This window comes from Orbicella franksi, chromosome 2, assembly GCF_964199315.1.
Source record: "Orbicella franksi chromosome 2, jaOrbFran1.1, whole genome shotgun sequence".
Classification (NCBI taxonomy): domain Eukaryota; kingdom Metazoa; phylum Cnidaria; class Anthozoa; order Scleractinia; family Merulinidae; genus Orbicella; species Orbicella franksi.
The window spans coordinates 29,518,715-29,532,522 of record NC_138146.1 but is presented as its reverse complement, the minus strand read 5'-3'; the positions used below and the strand labels follow the sequence as shown (position 1 = coordinate 29,532,522).

The following is a 13,808-nucleotide window of genomic DNA, read 5'->3' as shown; positions in this document are numbered from 1 at the left end:
AATGCGAGAAAGTCAAAACAGGTATCTTCAATTACTGCTAAACGACGTGTCAGTTTTTCTGCTATCGTCTATGAAAAACAGGGAATTGTAGTCCTGCATGGAGAGTCATTCACGGTACTTATTACATTGGTTAATTTTTACATAAGGATGAGGTCCACCGCTCACAAATTACTTTTGCCGAATTGCGTTTTCACAACTTTAAACGAAGGAAAACTATTGGTTTATTAAACGGCCTTCCTGGTTGGTAGACAATTACTTTTAAGCTGGCTCTTGGACGCATTGTTTATCAGCCACGTTTTGAAGGAGCTATCAAGAGAAAACTTTGGAGACCTCAAAAATGCATTATTTCCTTAGAAAACATAGGATCACCATCATCTGGTTTAGAATATGGCAGGAAAAAGCGGAATATTTACATCTAAGAAGGGGCGGTGATAGCGATGGCAACACAACATCCGGGTCATACTTGCGAGGCGCAAGAGAAATTGTTATGCGAAAATAAGTTAGAGGGAGTCGAGTGAGGTAATTAAATGGCCATTACCATTTTTTACCAGGCCTAAAAATTCCCTCTTTATTTTCTTCAGGCCGAGATTTAACTAGAAATCTTATTATTTCTCACCGAAAGCTCTACTCTTGCTACTAAGCAATTCTCCTCTTTTTCCTTCAGGGGGACGACCAAGGCGTAGAAGACCACGAAGTATGTTTCTATTTTTTTATGTCTTGCTAATTGTAACTTTGTTGTAACACAAAAACAGCCCCGGGTAAATGCGTATTGGATCTGGACAGAGGAAGAACAGTGTTCTTTTTCATTACGTGTTTCTTAAAAAAAACTATTTAAAACGAAGGTCAAACTGAATGTAATCAATAATTGTAAATTTGCAGGATATCTACGAATTAAAGTGGAAAGCCAAGGTTTTATTGATAAGAAGCGCGGACGTACTTTATATGGACGCTCGCGGGCCTACATCAGAGTCAACGGAAGAGATTATTCTCTGCATAGGCGTGGCTATAACGTTATCGTTATCAACCGCCGGACAGGTAAGGACTGATAGTGGAAAAAAATATATTATTAAAGAAACTAAGCTCACTCTGCACGTGTCTTCACTTTGATATATTTAACTATTATTCCACGATCGCGCTTCGGATATGAGATGATATCTAACAAGCGCGAGTGGAATAATTGTTTATAAAAAATAACATAAATAAATTAGTAAATAAGACGCCCCCAAGAATACGTGTACGCTTACCGTACGCTTACGAATATACCATGATGGCTAAGCCAGTGAAAACTCTTAAATTGCATTATTCAATGATCCAGGTTTTATAATTTGAGATATCCGTAAAGATTAAATAGGGGTAGTGGGAGGGCAGGGAAAACATCCCGACTATTCCTACGGGTAATGATGACTTAAACATCGAAGGGTCTTAAAATACAACACTAAATTTGTTCCGTTTAGGGCGGTCACTGAGCGCAACGTATTAAGCCCTTCTGTTTAAACGGGTATTAGTTGATAAGAATGTTCATATCACAATACTATATGGACACTGTTTACTGTTACAGGGCTTGTTGAGCACAGGAGATATTTTGACACCCACGGCAGCCGTCACCATGCAAGACTGTTCAAGAGGTTTATTTATAGTATCAAACCCGGGTAAGTCCAGTTTGATGTTCTTTATGACTGAAATAACGCAAAGAAAAGACAAAAAGGCTGGTTTGATGTATTTAAACTTTCCACCGGAATAAAACTAAATACAACCTTGCTACTTGTTTACGGTTCACAACCTTTCTTTTCTGGGCCGGCCCAGAGGGAATCATAACTTTAGTTCCGTTCTGTTGAAGTTTCTTTGTAAATGTTTTATAAACGATTGAACGAGAATAGGAGGTTTTCCCAGCGAAAATGCTCATAATATCTTAATTGATAAAAATTCATTTCTAATACATTGAATAGAAATATATTTGTTTTTCTAATGATAATGTATTCTTCGCTATCATAGGAGGATCTTGTTACTTGGAATCCAAGACGAGGCGTATCGATATGGTAGATACTACAAATACGTATTCAGAAAGCTGCACATCAATCCACGAAGAATAAGACTGAGTTACAGAAGCAGTCTTGCCGTGATCGGGTATGTTGGTCGTAGAAGGCCATATTGGATCAGATACATGAGTCGCTCACCTAGACGAGGTCCAAGTTACGCAACAGCGCGTATTCCAATTTATGGAGGTGAGTACATGAATTATACGTTTATGAAACGTAAGTTCATATTCAAATGTTCTGTGCTATACACTGTCCTTAAAACTAGTGGATTGTATCTGAACGAAGACGGAAAAGACATGCTGATCGACGGCTGCTTACACTGGAGTAGAAAAAATAGATAATGAATGCTCGATCTTAAAAGTGAGAAAAACGCGGAATAAGTTGAGGAAAAAAATAACTAGCGTGTAGTCGCTGAGTGAGTAACTTCAAATTAAAAATATAATAATGTGTTATTTCGAACCAAACAAAAACAAACTACGCAATGATTGAAACAGGAACATTTGCTACATCAAAACTACCAGACGATAACTGGAATTGGAAACTGGGGCGGATACAGGATTTTAGAGAAGGGGGTTTGAGAAACGGACCGCTTAAGGCAGTCCCCTGTAGGGGGTTCCGGGGGCATCCTTCCCGGACAATCTATGAAATTGAGGTCCTCCCAAATGGTATTTCCCGCATTCTGAAGTCAAGTCAGCTTGTTATAATGGCTCATTTTAGGGGGTTTGACCGAACCACCTCCTACATCCATCCCAGGGAAACAAAGTCTAAATTTGAACTAGACACTAAAAACCTACTAGGCCTTGTTATCGTTCCCTTATTTGTTGTAAGAGAGTTGTTCATATTTTAAAGGCTTTGGAAGAAGAACACGGAGAATAATAAGGAGGCGAAGAAGACGAATCCGGCGACGAATTCGTGTCAGAAAGCGTCGAAAACGAAGGCGTCGAAGGCGGAAAATCAGGAGAAGACGAAGGAGACGTCGAAGAAGAAGACGTAAGTAACGTCATTTCTTGCTTTGACTGGCTGACAGTCTGCTCACATTTTATGCAATGTGCTGATCATGTAAGAAGAATAGAGCTTTTTATTTGCCTTGCACATCTTTGACGCTTGGTTGAGTATTGAGGAGGTTGTGTGATCTTTTGTCAAAACAAGTTGGCCCTTGTTACACTAGCGGTGTTAGTGACGCGCGGTAGCGTACTGGTTAGTGCGCCAGACTCCGCATCGAGCCGGCGGTCCTGGGGGACCAGCATCCCATGCCTGGGTAGAGGGAGTACTGTATTATAGCTTGCGCTACGGAGACCAGCACTGGTCTGATCGTATAATGTGCCGCTAGGCTCGGACGCAAAAATTTACTCACGCTCAAAGAAAAAGTGTTTTAGCTTCCCTCCTCAGTTTTAAAGAGGAAAAACAAAGAGATTGGTTGTTTGATCGATTGATTGACTACTTGACTGACTGACTGAACAAAGGACAGATGAATTGATTTATTGCTGGATTGATAGATTGTTTTATACGTTTTATATCCTGAGTGACTGATTGATTTATGGACCAGTACAAACACTAGCGGATGTGATGTCTTCGGTGGAGATGATCCATGTTCAAATCCATCTACAAATAAACTAAATTTATCAATTTTGGATTTTCGTTTCATCTGCCTCCACAGGTAGAACAATCGTCCTTTATCGTGGAAAACGTTATCCCATAAAAAGAAGGACAATGCTTGGTCTGATTTACAGGAGAAGAGTTAGGCCGGTGATATACATGAGGATATACATTCGCGGGAAGTATAGACGGCTGAAGCGAACACGTAGATACTGGCTTGTATGGATGAGGAGAGGCTGGAGGCGAGTCATCAAGGGAAAAGGCATCTGGTATTACAGGTACTCAAGACGCTGGTTAAAAATCAAACCTGTCAGGCTCTCTGCTCGGGTTGGACGCAGGAAGTGTCGTATACGCCCTCGTGGACGCAGATTGTACGCGCGTATCGGACGGCGTTTAAGGCGTGTAAAAACGCGCTTCAGACGCTTTATACGCGTTGGAAGAAAACGTGTGAGAGTGAAGAGGAGGGGAAATAAGGTTATTATTCGTCGCAAAGGAAGATGGACCAGACCACTGAGAGTAAAACGTTACCGTAAGCAGAATTTTGCTCAATTTACTCATGTGTTTATTACGAATAATCTAAATAGAAGAGTTAAGATGCTGTCGTAACAAAGTTAGTTGCCATACGCTCGGATTTTTAGTATTTAAATTCTGACCACAGAATCTCTGGTGGCTGATGATCAGCCATATTTTTTCCATTTCCACTTAACACTTTTTATTTTTATCTGCATTTCCATTGACAAGTTACAGCCGAAAATCTCTCTTTGGGTACAACGGCCACCTTGGGAACAGAGTTTACTGGCCATTGTTGGGAGGTTAAAATAACAGCAAATCTCCCAACTGGGACGAAAATATGTGGCCGCTGTAGAGAGGTGGCCGTTGTGGGGAGGTGTCCGTTAATGGAGGCTCGACTGTATTTCCAATTTATTTACATCTGCAGTTACTTTTTCATTTTCGATTGTGGCGACGAAATCTTGTTCATTTTGACATGATTTTCAGTCTCAACTAAGACCAGATGAACAAGAATGTACATATCCTTGCTAAACCAAGCGTTAGAACCACCAATGATATATAAACAATGATATATGGACGTAAACTATCGATCGACTCCGCTTAGAGCTATTGAAATACCGATAATAGAGCGATTTCTTCTTTATAAACGCCCTCTTAATCTCAGTCACGTACTAATCCCTACTCAGTGTACTTTTTGTACCATGCATTGTTTCTGATTTGTCGTGACAAGCCATTCCAGCTCTCGGACGATAACCACGACTCTTTTCAACAACTTGCAGGCCGCTACAGTCGAAAGCTTGTACGAAGGAGAAGAAGAAGGAGATTGCGAAGAATAAGACGTCGACGAAGAAGAAAACTAAGACGTGTCAGACGTTACTTCAGAAAGAAGCGTAGAAAACGAAGGAGATACAGACGGCGAAGAAGACGAGGTCGAAGAGGGCGAAGAAGACGACGACCGCTAAGGAGGCGACCAAGACGTAAGGCAGTTGCTTTTGGATTGGATAAGTTAGCTTTTCACTGTTATTTCAGAGTCCGTTCGATCTAGGTGAATAGACCATTGACAGTTTTCTGTTGGTGACCTGGCCTTTGAAAGGCAGCGAGGCTGCGTGCAGGTGACCTTGTTTTAATACAGACCTCACTTCTTTCGTTGTCAATCTAATGGGTTTAAATGAGGAAAGTATTGTGGTCTTTTTCAATGCAAGGTCACCTCCAGCCTCGCTTGCATTCATAGCCCAGGTAACTAAGCACACAACTGTAAAATGGCCTATTGGTTACGGCATTGAAACTGTGAGCGTTGCGGTAGCAATTACAAGCTGTTTGTTTGTCAACACTGTGGAGTACGTGCGAGGAAAGTGGACGCATACCCTCTATCAAAGCTCCTTTTAACTTGCCTTGTGCTTCTGTGAGACTATTTGGAATCCCGAGTCAACTTTTGTCTCTATTTCCGTGGTAAATATAGCCTTGAAAACCTTTGCATAGCTAGCTCGCTTCCATTTCAGTCTTGCTGCTGGGATTGCACAAAACAGCGGCATAGTAGTACCCTAATACAATGTAGTGCACGAAGGCTTTTCAGCGCCAATTACAAACGTTACTAATCAATCAACCAAAACGGAGTTAGGATGTTCAAGATGTTGGGAAGATTGATTATCCATCAGGTAATGCTGAAGATTAAAAAGTCAATATGCGCCTTAGTAGTTCATTAGTACTAAATCATAAATTTGTTGTAACCGTGTCCTTCATTTCTTTACACAACAACAGGGCGAAAAGTGATCAAATACCGTGGGAGACGCTGTGTGATTAGAACGAAGAGAAGATATACCATCCGCATTGGTAGGAAAAAGAAAGTCATCCGAAAATATAAACGCAAAATCAGATTGTTTTTATTAAGGAAGTACAGAAAAATAAAGCGATCCTACCGTGGATGGCGCGTGCGGATTAAGAGACGTTGGTGTCGACTGAAGAGACGGGGGAAACGCTGGTTCTACAAGCGGGGTCGACGTTGGACAAAGATAAAGCGCATCAGGCTGACCTGTCGTATTAGAGGTAGAAGGCGGCCAGTGAGACTCAGACGAGGGAAATGGTTTATGCGATTGAGAAACAGGTGGAAAAAAATCAAACGCCGCGTTGTAAGGTACATCAAGTACAGAAAAAAGATACGCATTTTGAGAAGAGCAAGAAAGGGCTACCGCGTTCAGAAAAGAAATGGCAGATATGGCAAAGCGAGACGCATCAGGGTAAAGATATACCGGCGTCGTCGTCGAAGACGTGAGTATCTTAAAACATGAGATAATCAGTCAGGTATGGTAACACCTGACAAAATTTGCTACACATAAATCAGTCATTTGAGTTGCGTTGTTTGTTAGGAGTACGTTATCTGTAATCTGCAGTTCGAAAATAAAACTCAACTTGTTTTCTAATTGAGTGTTATTAAAATACATTTCACAGGAAGATAACACGAAAAATTGTTCAAGTTGGACTTACGCCGAGATTGTTTTTTGATTTACAGGGTATCTAAGAGTGAGGGTAGAAAGTCAAGGTTTTGTTGATAAGAAGCGCGGACGTACTTTGCATGGACGCTCGCGTGCCTACATCAGAGTCAACGGAAGGGATTATTCTCTGCATAGGCGTGGCTTTAACGTTGTCGTTATCAACCGCCGGACAGGTAAGGACTGATAGTCGAAAAAAACATATTATTAAAGAAACCAAGCTCACTCTGCACGTGTCTTCACTGTGATATAGTTAACAATTATTCCCCGAGCGCGCTTTGGATATGAGACGATAGATAGCCAACGAGGCGCGTAGGGCCGAGATGCCTATAATCATATGGTATCTAACAAGCGTCAGTGGAATAGTAGTTAACTAAAAACGCCCTAAAATATAAAAAACTAAAATAAAATGAACAAATAAATAAATAAATAAATAAATAAATAAATAAAGTAAGAGAGCGGTTTTCAATTGAGTGTCGTATAACCAAAACCAAACCAATTACTTACCAATTAGACTACTCAGCCAATCTCAAACCGTAGTAAAACCAAAACCAAAACCAAAGTAATTGTCTAATTACTTTCGACACTCAAATGAAAACCGCCCTAAATAAATAAATTAATTAATTAATAAATAAACGTCCCCCACCCACCCCCCCACCAAAAAAAAAATGTGTACGCTTACCGTACCGTTACCAATATACCATGATGGCTAAGCCAATGAAAGCTCTCTAATTGCATTATTCAGTGATCCAGGTTTTAATAATTTGGGATATCTGTGAAGATTAAATAGGGGGAGTAGGAGGGCAGGGAAAACATGCCGACTATTCGTACGGGTAATGATGACTTGAACATCGGACGGTCTTAGAATACAACACTAAATTTGTTCCGTTTAGGGCGGTCACTGAGCGCAACGTATTAAGTCCTTCTGTTTAAACGGGTATTAGTTGATAAGAATGTTCATATCTCAATACCATATGGACACTGTTTACTGTTACAGGGCTTGTTGAGCACAGGAGATATTTTGACACCCACGGCAGCCGTCACCATGCAAGACTGTTCAAGAGGTTTATTTACAGTATCAGACCCGGGTAAGTCCAGTTTGATGTTCTTTATGGCTGAAATAACGCAAGGAAAAGACAAAAAGGCTGTTTTGATGTATTTGAACTTTCCACCGGAATAAAACTAAATACAACTTTGCTACTTGTTTACGGTTCACAACCTTTCTTTTCTAGGCTGGCTCAGAGCAAATCATCACTATATTCTGTTGAAGTTTCTTTGTAAATGTTTTACAGACTTTTGTACGAGAAAAGGAGTTTTCCCCGGAGAAAATGCCCATTATGTCTTAATTGATAAAAATTCATTTCTAATACAGTGAATAAAAGATATTTGTTTTTCTAATGATAATGTATTCTTCGCTATCATAGGAGGATCTTGTTACTTGGAATCCAAGACGAGGCGTATCGGTATGGTAGATACTACAAATACGTATTCAGAAAGCTGCACATCAATCCACGAAGAATAAGACTGAGTTATAGAAGCAGTCTTGCCGCGATCGGGTATGTTGGTCGTAGAAGACCATATTGGATCAGATACACGAGTCGCCCACAGAGACGAGGTCCAAGTTACGCATCAGCTCGCATCCCACTTGGTAGAGGTGAGGGTATTACAAGATTCAAATATGTTTGCTTGTTATTGTTTCAAGTGGCTACTATTTCGGTCAAAGATATGATACATTTGGCTTTCCATTAACATCAGTTCGTTGTTTACGACGTTCGAACTAGAAGAGAGCGTATTTGCTGTAAACTGTGAGCTAGCGTCTCTAATTAAGAAAACTGAGAAATTGAGGTATGGACCAAAAAACCTTTGCTTGCCAAGGTGACGGTGGACTGGTAGACCGCGCCACATGTAGAGTTGTTGGATAAAACCCAATCAAAATTGGTTTTGTCAGTCATGGTTATTCTAAACCAGCACTGGGACAGTAGTGGGAGCAAGTGATTTTCAATTCATGGGGAAAGACTGTGATGAAAGAGGGAGGTAGGAATTGAGGGAGGTAGGGAGGTGAAATTTGAATCATTTCTTGCTTTCTAATTGAGTGTTATTTGTTTTTATTTTAGCTGGACGGCGAGGGCGATGGCGTCGTCGTCCGCGAAGTATGTTCAGCGTTTTTTATTATCCTTAGGTAGAAGTCATTATCTTAAGCATGACCTGTAATGCAGGCGTTTTTTTTAGCTAGTCAAGCGCTGCATATGTTTTGCCGTGGAAGTCATGATGGAGACGAACAAAGACGGTTTTTGACGCTCTCAATGACCTTTGTTGGCGCCCGCCCGATCAAAATGCACTCGCTGGTTATGAATACGCCTGCATTGCATGTTATTTCTTGCTTTATGAGAATTCAGTCTACACCACTCGTAGATCATACATACGTTCTGCGAGTAGAGAAGAATTGCGAGACCTTAATACAGTACTTGTGAGGAAATTAAAGGAAATTGAGATATTGGAGTTGTCAATTTTTAACTAAAAACATACGAGCTCTCACGTTTCTTACAGACTCTTACATATGTAGGGGTCTTTTTCAGAACGTGCGTGCTCTTAGGTTGATCCTTATAATTTTAAGGCTTGAATTTGTTTGATAAGTGAATGGAGCAAACCAGATATTTGTCAATGCTGGAAATGAAAAGGTTATTTCGTTGGAGGTGGATGGAATTTCTAATAGGAAAAATCTCTGCAGGAGTGTCAAGAAGACGAAGGAGAAGGCGACGCAGAAGGAGAAGAAGGAGGAGAAGGCGCAGAAGAAGGCGACGAAAACTGAGACGAAGAAAGAGGCGTAGAAGGAGAAGAAGACGACGACAAAGAAAACGACGTAAGTATTTGGAAGCCCGAACGAAGACAACACTGCGCGTCTTCTTTTGTATTTTGTAGAGTAATGAGAAATGAGCTACGCCATACAAGAATGAGGCTATCGCAGCAACAACAAACTTACAACCCGTTATAGACCCATTTCATAAATGGCTGCCAATTTAAGTTCTTTTGTTTACATTTAAATTAGCCTCACTAAACTCGCTTGGGAGTAAAAATTCTTTTGAATTATCAACTCAAAATCGAGGTTAGTCAGGCTAATTTTAATACTTACAAAAGACTTTATAATTGGCAGCCGTTTATGAAAAGAGTCTATTAAACTGACTCAATGTTTGACTCTGCGGGATGAAATTTAATACACGGAACGCGAGAAGAGTCGGGTTAATTTTCTTGAAAGGAATATATTTATATGTTCTCTTCCACTGATGTTACAGTTTTAAATTGTATTATGTATATCCATGGAATTTCAGTATTGTGAAAGCGAATCAGTGTTTGAAAAAGGCTATTGTTAAGCGACACGCTTTTCGAGTTGAGAGTGCGTAGTTAAAATACAATTACTCCGTAGGTGATTCTTTGTCAGTAATATTCTTTCTCTTAGGGTCTGGATGAGCGTGCTAGAATCTTACTTATCAATGAATTTCTGTTGATTTCTCAGCCATCAGTTAACATTTCAGCCATTTCTCAGGAATCATTAAATTTTCTAGATCTCAACTATCAGTTAAAGAGTGTGTCATTATTACTCGGTCCTTACTCAGCTTGCACTAAAACTTCACTTAAACCCCATCTGGACCCTCTCCTGCGGATGGATATTTTGAAGAGAAATAACACAAGCTCCACTTCCAAGGTTTCTGCTTAAATGACTGGGTATCCTGCATGATATTTTAATGATTTTAAAACGTGCCTTTCTTCATCAGGCATAATGGTTGTCCGTTTCCGTGGAAAGCGATGTCGCGTAAGTAAAAGGCGAAAGTACACTATCAGAGTAAAGGGTGTAAGAACACGAATTGCTCGGTTCAGGACGCGGCTAAGAATGCGCATTGGAAGAAGATGGTGTAGAATAAAGCGAAAAGCTCGCAGATGGAGAGTACGCATACGGCGACGATGGTGCGGCCTAAAGAAACGGGGTCGTCGCTGGTTTTACAAACGACGCCGCAGATGGAAGCGTCTAAGACGTGTCAGAGTCACGATTCGCATCAAGCACAGACGATGCCGCGTAAGACGTCGGCGGGGGCGATGGTTGCTTAAATACAAGAAGAAATGGCGAAAAATTAAACGAAGGACTTTGGGCTTTTTCCGGTTTAAAGGACAGAAGAAGTTCGTGAGGTTGATTGGACGAAGAAGGATCGTATACAAACGGAGAAGATACCGGATCAGGACTAAAATTATCAGGCGAAGACGACGTGAGTACACTAAATTCCAGGCTGTTGTAAATAATTTGTTAACTGCTTGGAAGGACTTCAATAGCATTCCGAATAGCATACCATCCAACAGATAAGCGTTTCTCGCTTTATGATGTGGATTCTAGTGATATCTCCAGCTTAGTGAGCATCTTGTCCAGAACTGAGTCAGACGTAAACCTTCGTCTGAAAAATGACAGTGGCTTCTGGCTGGATCAACCCATTGTTCATTTTTTTGCTGTAATCTAATAGTCCAGTTTTGAGTTAAACAAGACCACTGAAGTTAGAACCCAATGTGACATAAAATATTCACAAAAAGCTAGGAGGAAAGTGGTGGGGAGTAAGATGAAGCAATACACCGACTTGTCAATAGTTCATGTTCTCACGGGTATTTGTGACGATTATGCTTCAGATGGAGACTAACACTGTGCAAATGCTTTTTTCCTCTTTCTATTCAGCGTTCTTCGTTAACAAGTAACTGGACTATTGTCACTGTCGTAGATTTTTGAGTTTTTTTTTTTATACCGTATCTAGTCCCAAGGAAATTTAATGCTACTCATCAATTTTGCTTGTTAGATGCGCCCTCGTAAACTATCACGCAACTATTACGCAATAAAATCGATTTAGTATAAATATTCTAGTCGTTTAAACTTAATTTGAATCCTGTGCACGGACAACTCGTAAACGCAAAGCAGCGGGCCCCAGTTTGGTAACAAGCGCACACTGCTGGGCTAGGCTACTCACTATCTACAACAGAATAGTTGGTGCGTAGCGTAGGCAATCAGAGAACGGCATTCGTGATTGGACGCTGCTAGATTTACACCAAAATCAAGTAGCAAAAGACATAGCGTAGTATACTACTAAGCTATGCCCATTTTTTGTTTTGACAGGATACGGTCGACGTACCAGAAGAAGGATTAGACGCCGAAAGCGAAGAAGGGGTAGAAGACGAGTCAGGCGAAAAAGACGCAGAAGGCGAAGAAGGAGGCGAAGACGCCGACGCCGACGTCGACGTCGACGACGAAGGCGAAGACGAAGGCGAAGAAAGAGACCAGCACGGAGACGAGGAAGAAGAGGACGGCGTGAGTAACAGTAGCTACACAAGTGTTATCGAGATACCTATACCAATACATATTTTCCTTTTGATAGATTACTTTCTCCACCATTTTTCTACATCTTGCCAAAAGGTGAAAAAAAAAAAAAACAACAACAAAATCAATTATGTTAGAACTTTGACATTTTTGCGCCAAGAATCATCGGATTTCGCTCTATTCAGTTCAGATTGTTTCTTGATTTACAGCGTATCTGAGAGTGAGATTAGAAAGTCAAGGTTTTGTTGATAAGAAGTTTGGACGTACGTTGTATGGACGCTCGCGGGCCGAGTCAACTTTTGTCTCTATTTTCGTTGTAAACATAGCCTTGAAAACCTTTGCATAGCTACTAGCTCGCTTCCATTTCAGTCTTGCCGCTGGGATTGCACAAAACAGCGGTATAGTACTACCCTCACGGTGCACGAGGGCTTTTCAGCGCCAATTACAAACGTTACTAATCAATCAACCAAAACGGAGTTAGGATGTTCAAGATGTTGGGAAGATTGACTATCCATCAGGTAATGCTGAAGATTAAAAAGTCAATATGCGCCTTAGGAGTTCATTAGTACTGAAATCCTAAATTTGTTGTAACCGTGTCCTTCATTTTACACAACAACAGGGCGAAAAGTGATCAAATACCGTGGGAGACGCTGTGTGATTAGAACGAAGAGAAGATATACCATTCGCATTGGTAGAAAAAAGAAAGTCATCCGAAGATATAAACGCAAAATCAGATTGTTTTTATTAAAGAAATACAGAAGAATAAAGCGAGTCCACCGTCGATGGCACGTACGTATTAGCAGACGTTGGTGTCGACTGAAGAGACGGAGGAAGCGCTGGTTCTACAAGCGGGGCCGACGTTGGAGAAAGATAAAGCACATCAGGCTGACCTGTCGTATTGGAGGTAAAAGGCGGCGAGTGAGACTCAGACGAGGGAAATGGCTTATACGTTCGAGAAACAGGTGGAAAAACATCAAACGCCGCGTTGTAACGTACATTAAGTACAGAAAAAAGATACGCATTTTGAGAAGAGCAAGAAAGGGCTACCGCGTTCAGAAAAGAAATGGCAGATATGGCAAAGCGAGACGCATCAGGATAAAGATATACCGGCGTCGTCGTCGAAGACGTGAGTATCTTAAAACATGAGATAATCAGTCAGGTATGGTAACACCTGACAAAATTTGCTGCGCATAAATCAGTCATTTGAGTAGTGTTGTTTGTTAGGAGTACGTTATCTGTAATCTGCAGTTCGAAAATAAAACTCAAAGAATTACATGACAAAAGTTGTTAGTAAAATACATTTCACAGGAAGATAACACGGAGAATTGTTCAAGTTGGACTTACGCCGAGATTGTTTTTTGATTCGCAGGGTATCTAAGAGTGAGGGTAGAAAGTCAAGGTTTTGTTGATAAGAAGCGCGGACGTCCTTTGTATGGACGCTCGCGGGCCTACATCAGAGTTAACGGGAGAGATTTGTTTTATTTGGAATCTAAGATTTGTACTCAGCTGTTTTATGAGCTCGAGATTTCTATGAGGTGATAGTTGATGAGGCCGAAGGCCGAACAACTATCACCTCATAGAAATCTCGAGCTCATAATCTAATTGTTTTAGTAGAATTCTAACTGAAATAAACGCGAATAACGGTTTTTTATTATTTTTCTACGCATTATTGCACTATACGCTTTAACAAGTTCGCACGAATTGAATTGTCCTTGGTAAATTTGCAGTTGTTTACACGCGCGCACCCGTTTTTTCAATAATTTCAAGTTTTTAAAGTCAAGAATCCACTAATGTCCTTCTTTTAGTTTTATCAGGAATTTAATTATCCATTTACAT

General features: G+C 40.6%; 2 protein-coding genes and 1 long non-coding RNA gene across 3 annotated transcripts; all 3 read left to right on the top strand.

Annotated features, from left to right (window-relative positions):
* Window positions 1-752: 752 nt before the first annotated feature.
* On the top strand, window positions 753-2,844 carry LOC145479157 (uncharacterized). Its single transcript, XR_014048395.1, has 3 exons — window positions 753-1,035; window positions 1,559-1,649; window positions 1,993-2,844. It is a non-coding gene; the product is annotated as an uncharacterized LOC145479157 (long non-coding RNA).
* LOC145472824 (uncharacterized) lies at window positions 2,162-6,509 on the top strand. Its single transcript, XM_081454985.1, has 5 exons — window positions 2,162-2,222; window positions 2,886-3,026; window positions 3,694-4,161; window positions 4,922-5,119; window positions 5,901-6,509. Exons 1-5 carry the CDS (start codon window positions 2,162-2,164, stop codon window positions 6,425-6,427), a joined length of 1,395 nt encoding a protein of 464 aa, XP_081311111.1. The 3' UTR covers window positions 6,428-6,509.
* A 147-nt stretch (window positions 6,510-6,656) lies between these two features.
* Window positions 6,657-12,054, top strand: LOC145479156 (uncharacterized). The gene is made up of 7 exons (XM_081457428.1): window positions 6,657-6,804; window positions 7,626-7,716; window positions 8,053-8,282; window positions 8,743-8,778; window positions 9,357-9,488; window positions 10,399-10,884; window positions 11,772-12,054. The coding sequence occupies exons 6-7, from the start codon at window positions 10,404-10,406 to the stop codon at window positions 11,969-11,971; spliced, it is 681 nt and encodes a 226-aa protein (XP_081313554.1). The 5' UTR covers window positions 6,657-6,804; window positions 7,626-7,716; window positions 8,053-8,282; window positions 8,743-8,778; window positions 9,357-9,488; window positions 10,399-10,403; the 3' UTR covers window positions 11,972-12,054.
* Window positions 12,055-13,808: the final 1,754 nt, after the last annotated feature.

What these genes read in the sequence shown, in the direction of transcription:
- LOC145472824 (XM_081454985.1), top strand. Translation starts at nt 2,162, where the DNA reads ATGAGTCGCTCACCTAGACGAGGTCCAAGTTACGCAACAGCGCGTATT. An exon ending in GCGTATTCCAATTTATGGAG is followed by an intron (nt 2,223 to 2,885) that starts GTGAGTACATGA and finishes CATATTTTAAAG; the next exon opens with GCTTTGGAAGAAGAACACGG. An exon ending in GAGACGTCGAAGAAGAAGAC is followed by an intron (nt 3,027 to 3,693) that starts GTAAGTAACGTC and finishes CTGCCTCCACAG; the next exon opens with GTAGAACAATCGTCCTTTAT.
- LOC145479156 (XM_081457428.1), top strand. Translation starts at nt 10,404, where the DNA reads ATGGTTGTCCGTTTCCGTGGAAAGCGATGTCGCGTAAGTAAAAGGCGA. An exon ending in AATTATCAGGCGAAGACGAC is followed by an intron (nt 10,885 to 11,771) that starts GTGAGTACACTA and finishes TTGTTTTGACAG; the next exon opens with GATACGGTCGACGTACCAGA.